The sequence below is a fragment of the Chenopodium quinoa genome, unplaced genomic scaffold (assembly GCF_001683475.1).
Source record: "Chenopodium quinoa cultivar QQ74 unplaced genomic scaffold, ASM168347v1, whole genome shotgun sequence".
NCBI lineage: Eukaryota > Viridiplantae > Streptophyta > Magnoliopsida > Caryophyllales > Amaranthaceae > Chenopodium > Chenopodium quinoa.
In genome coordinates, this window is record NW_018745190.1 from 913,364 (window position 1) to 919,374 (window position 6,011).

Genomic DNA, 6,011 nt, shown 5'->3' on the forward strand with positions numbered 1-6,011 from the left:
GACATCCCTATGCTTCATTGCTGGTTGCTAGATTAACATTCACAATCTATAACCGAAGTACCCTGTCCAAGAGGACAATGAAGAAGTAAGAAATAACGGAGTCAATACAATTCAATATCAACATTTGCCTGCCTCGGTATTTAGCTTCAACACACGATGTAGAGAATTCTCTAGCGCTTAGAAGGCCAAGAGATGAGATGAAAACATACAATGTTATAATGTACTCCCTCTGTTTCATAATAATGATATTGCTGTTTATGCAAATTGAGAGAAATTTAGAAGATTCTCTTTTATTTTATTAAGTAAAAAGATTCCAAACAAAAACATCATTGTGAAACGGAGGGAGTAGCTAATTTCAGCTGATAGCCTGATATAGATAACCTGCTTACGCCCAGATTTTACAGTGGAAATATTTTATACGTAGTAGAATACAAGAATCGTAGCTCATTTCTATTATTAAACAATATACTATACAAAATTCCCATACAATATACAATAATCATACAATTCCAACCAACCACAAACTCAAGATGATGTTTAACAAATGGCACCGCCTTGGTTTCTCTATCATTAATTGGAAGGTGGGAAGAAAATCTCAGATCAATGAACTATTTCTCTATATCTGGAACAACTCTAGCTGGAGATGTTACTACAAAAGATACCATACTAACACGACCATCCTTGTTTTCATGGCGGTTGCTCAGCCCATTGCAACTGCCTGAGCCTGTTATTGATGGGGTTTTCACAAACGCTTCCTCCCTTCGGGGGCGGTTTGCATAGACTAACCAAAGAATGAGACACAGCATTATACCAGCTGATATAAATCCCAAACCTATAATCACAATCAGAAGTTTATGTTCCAAAGGAGGGCAAAATCTCGATGTAATTGTCATAAATGTTTCCCGCAAGAAATTACAGTTTTGAAGGTTAAGCATCTCAGGGGTGTAATGCAGCACAGCGTAACTTGCGTTCACAGCCAGCACCAGTTGAGTATATACCCCTGGAGTCAGCCTGCCTACACTTGTACAATTTTTATTATCCACGGATGTCGTGCAGATGTATTTCGCCCACACCTGTAGTAAGGTTCAGGTGAAATTTTCATATTATTACCTCAGAGTAGTGTAGAGTTAACATCATTATAACACCTCCATATTTGCAATTTAAAGTGCCATAAGCGGGAAATTATCATCCTAGAGACCAAAAGGCCTGAAGCTTTTTAGTGCATTGTACGAGTGCGAATAAATAAACAAAGGCAATATAGCATACATACCGTAGAAGCATTTGCCATAGACACCTCCTGAGGTGAACACTCACGATCTTGCATTTTATCGTCATAAGGATAGCAAAGAGGGGGCATCAAAGGTCCAGATTGATTGTAGTAGAATTGATCAGATGGTGGTCGATCCGTATTTGCTGCAGTGTAAATATACGTATTGAGAGTGTTTACAAGCAAGCCAACAACTTTTCTACTTTCAAATAGTGTCTGGTTGGTTGCTCTCTCATCTTCACATGGAAGAATGTTGCTAAGAGCTGTCTCAGCTCGAGGATTATCTACCCACTCTTGCATTGCCACACACGAGTCTGAAATAGCACTGAATCACATAGCAAGTTCATTCCATTGACTATTAGTTAGAGTGCAAACAATAATGATAGAAGTTATGGAAGTGGAATAGAAATTGTCTCAAGATGAGCTTGAATTTCCAACCATGGTTCCGTCATTTCTAAACTTCAAAGAAGGAATGAAAAGAGAGTTTCTGGCAGATAACTTACGAGTTCAAGGTCATAAATGTTCCACAAAGAGTCAATGTAACCGCCACAAGTATCCATCCACTGAAAATGAATCTGCAGTCCAGGTATGAGACATATTAGCATAAAAGAAACAGGCCACCAACGATATAGAGAGAACAGAAATGGAAACCATTTTTGTAAAAAAAATAAATGTACGCTGGTGATAGGAAGGAAAAAAGAATGATGCTGCAAAGACTTACATGTGAATCACATTTGGGTGCCCGAGGAGAGAAAGCACTGCACAACCCAAAAAAAAAAAAAAAAAAAAGCATTATGTGACCCCTGAAATCAAACAATCATAGAGATGAAATAGCAAAAGGTAATGCATGTCACCAAATTTACATACCCAGACCCAAAATAGCCAAAACAAGCATCACAGAAGCGACAATAATTAACGCTGATCGTCTGCAGCAAGATATAAGAACAGAGCGTCAGGACATAAAATGTGTTAAAAACACCCTCAGTTAAAACATGATAATCTTAAAATTCATGTGAAAGTGAAATAATTAGGGTATATGAGTTCATACAGAGTATTGAAGACTCTTCTAACTTTTACGGAATTTTTATTAGTTTTCTCGGTTAATGTGTCAGCACCAGAACTCAAGCGTGTATTCAGCTCATCAATCTCCTGCATGGTACTCTGTGGCAGATTGAACTGAGGTACATCAACAGACTTTACAAGAGTTAAGTATTCTGACACATTTCTTAGCATTAGAGCTGTGTAGTCTGATTGGTTTACAACATATTTCAATGTCTGCAAGCCTTCACTATGAAATTCAAGTTGACCAACTGATAAAAGAATACAGCCCACCCTGTATAAGAAATCATCAGAGTAAATCAGGATGAGGCTTTAGATATAACATAAATAAAAGAAGCATCAGAAGTTTGAGAGGTAAACACAGCATTCCCTATTTATCTTGCACCGTTAATCAGAGATAAGTAGTGTGTTCCATAAATGCAAAGCAAAGCTGGAAGCATCCGATACTTTCTACGTAGTATTACGTAAAAGTATGATAATGTTACATGCGGCCTTCCAAATTCTTTTACTTCCTGCCAGGACATTAAGCCTTTTACTGTCTATAAGTACAATTAGTTTCTTTTTTTATCCCCAAGCAAAAATTCCCTCTGAAATTCTAGGATATAATTAATTATAAAATGAATTGTACACAGGCAAACCCGACACTCATAATTCAGCAAATTTGTCTAAATTTACATATTAAGGGCAAAACGATAAAGCATAAAAGCACAAACTAGGACCTTGGATAGGGAGTTTTATAATGTGGGCAACAAAAGGGTCAAAACTCAAAAGAAATGAAATATAATAAAGGATTCTTAGTTATATACTTCACACATTATTTGTGTAAATAATACTTGATTAAAAAAACTACTATGAAGGCCAAATACTTCACTCATGTTTGAACTTTGCAGGCTCATTTTCTTTGGTAGATAAAATCACAGAAGGCAACATTATGGAAAAGACACACTCAAATGATAGAAACACGTATGAGAGAAATTCTTAACCAAAACTGAAACAATAAATTTGAAACAACTGATTGGAAGGGTTCAAGTCATTACATGGAGGCACATGAGAAAAGAATTAGCAGCACAAGACGAATCTTTTGGGAAGGAGTTGATCCTTTCCCTTTGAAGTTTATCCTCCACCCAAAACAATGGTGAACAAGTAGTGTGATACCAAAGGAAACCAACCATATGAGCGTGATGATGAAACCAGCAGCACCGGTAAAAGCGACAGACTGCAGGAGAAAAATCAGATTAAGAGTGACTCTAACAGCAATACAACATGTCAAGCTTGGAAGAAGTCTAAAGTTTACACATGCTTCAAATTAAATCTTCCATCAATGACCTTCACATATTCATGTGTTAAAATCATATTTTTAGGGGACAGATCAGTCATCCGTACTCAACAGTCAACTTACCATAAATGAATTATTATATTTTTTTTTAGTGGTCTTACATTATTAGTTCCTTGACTTCCTCAACCGGGAATGATTTGGCATAAATAATACCCGATGCAAACATTTACTGCATATTGTACATTCTACAAAATATAAAATCTTTACAGCTAATTGTACCATGAGAAATTTTTCAGGTTTTAGTTCACAATCCAAGTCTTTACTAATATAGTCAAAGATCTAGATCTAAAAATGAAAATTTATTAGCATGTGCAACTGAAACTATAAATTAATGTCCATGTCAAAGTTATTTGTTAATAAGAATTCTGAAACTACTAATCTTTGATGAACAATTTTAAAACAACCCCACTACAGAAATTTTTTTATACGGTAACATTTAATAATCAAGTGTCATCCTACTGATGTAACATTTCATAAAAGAATATTTGTGTTCAGTGACAAACAGAATTACGAGAAAGGAAAACTAAAAGAAACAATGACATAAACATTTGTTCACACCCCCTACAAACAAAGAAAACAGAACAAAACAGAATCTGGATTAGTTAAAATTAGATCATTTTAAACTAGTAAACTACAAAACTAAGGACTAAAGTCTCAGACTCTCAGACATACACAAAAGTATTAAAACAACTCTGGGACGTCAGCACTTTAGGAGTGATAAGGTACTAATAGACCATAACAAATACACTCAGAAACCAAATATTTCACAAACGAACATAAACAAAGCATACAAACAATCAAAAACAAATTTATATTATTAAATTCATCAAAATCTGAACAGAACAACAATGAGACCACAAAAATAAATTATGATAAAGAAAATGAACAAGTCCTTACAGCCCAGTAATGCTTATTTGATATGTCCCATCCATCCTGATAAATCCTAAATTTTTTTAGTATATCGGGTCTCTTGGTTCGATTCCCGGCCAACACCAAAGGGATCTTAGGCTCATCATACGCAGGGCTCGGTGCTTGGGCTTGGCCTAAGATTCCATCTTTCAAAGGACCCAAGCTCTGATTGCCTGCATAATTTAAATAATTAGCTTAATATCAAATTAAGAACAATGTTCTTCAAAACATCACCATGATAATACAACATCTCATGATAGTACAACAACATACTTGGAAGAGTAAGAGTAAGGCAAAGGCATACTACAACTAAGAACAGAATTTCCCGGCATCGATCCGAAAGAAAATCAAATGATTATTGAACAAGAAAATAGTATGTACCATATCTAGAAAATGATTGGCAATTAAGGTAGTTGATCAGGTAGATGCATCAAATTCCAGTAATTAACAGAAATTATCTATTACTTGATTGCTACATTCCAACCTTTTTGTTTCTGTTAACCTTCCTTTCCTTTTGTAACAATATAATTACTCTATTCCATACGAAACTGATACCATTATAACAACACCCACATTGTCTTGAATAAATTATAGAAATTGTTTGCATTAAAGTTATCCCAAAATAGCACTCAAATAAATGAATTTAACAACCCAAATAAATAAAATAAAATAATAAAAGAAAAGACACAATCTCTTTAACAATAATACAGAGCTTTTTGTTTTTTTGATTTGAAAGAAACAATAATACAGAGCTAAACTAAGCAGTATCATCAAAAAAATAATGCAATTAATCACCAAAAAAGGGAAAAGGTTCATCTAAGCTACTAAGAACAAAAAGCAAAACAACCAATAATATAACAACCCTTTCCCCAGAAAAATCCATTTCAAGAACAGAACAACACCCACATCCCAAATAACAAAATGAAAATCACATAATATTAAAAAATCAACAACAAAAATGAAATCTAACAAAAACCCAGAAAAACAAAATGAACAAATAATTCAATAATATGATAATTACCCAAAATAGTGTTGATGGGGTTGATAGATTGTTGATGATTGAAGCCAGCTGAAACGAAAGAAACCCAGCTGATTGAACAACCCAGAACAAACAAAAGAACAACCGAACTTTTCATTTTTGCAGAATCTCTGCAAATCACAGCGTTTTACTCGGCAATGAAGAATCATGGATCAAACATAAAATGAGGAAAAAAAACAAAAATATTACGTTGATTTGGTATTCATTGAAATGATATTATTGAGTTACATTCACATTAAGAAAACGAATGAGATTGAGATTTTGGCAGAGTAAAAAAGGAGGTGTTAGTTGATACGGCTGCTTTTGAAGACTAGATTTAGTGCGAAAGTATTGCAATTGCACGCTTTTTATAAACATGTGAAGGTGATTAAAAAAATAGGAGAGAGAAAATGAATGAAGAA

General features: G+C 34.5%; 1 protein-coding gene across 1 annotated transcript; it reads right to left on the reverse strand.

The window, feature by feature from the left end:
* Positions 1-401: 401 nt before the first annotated feature.
* On the reverse strand, positions 402-6,011 carry LOC110710940. The gene is made up of 9 exons (XM_021889275.1): positions 5,593-6,011; positions 4,560-4,744; positions 3,364-3,542; positions 2,316-2,600; positions 2,135-2,193; positions 1,989-2,025; positions 1,771-1,842; positions 1,271-1,592; positions 402-1,073 (listed from the first exon to the last, which is right to left on the reverse strand). Exons 1-9 carry the CDS (start codon positions 5,705-5,707, stop codon positions 609-611), a joined length of 1,719 nt encoding a protein of 572 aa, XP_021744967.1. The 5' UTR covers positions 5,708-6,011; the 3' UTR covers positions 402-608.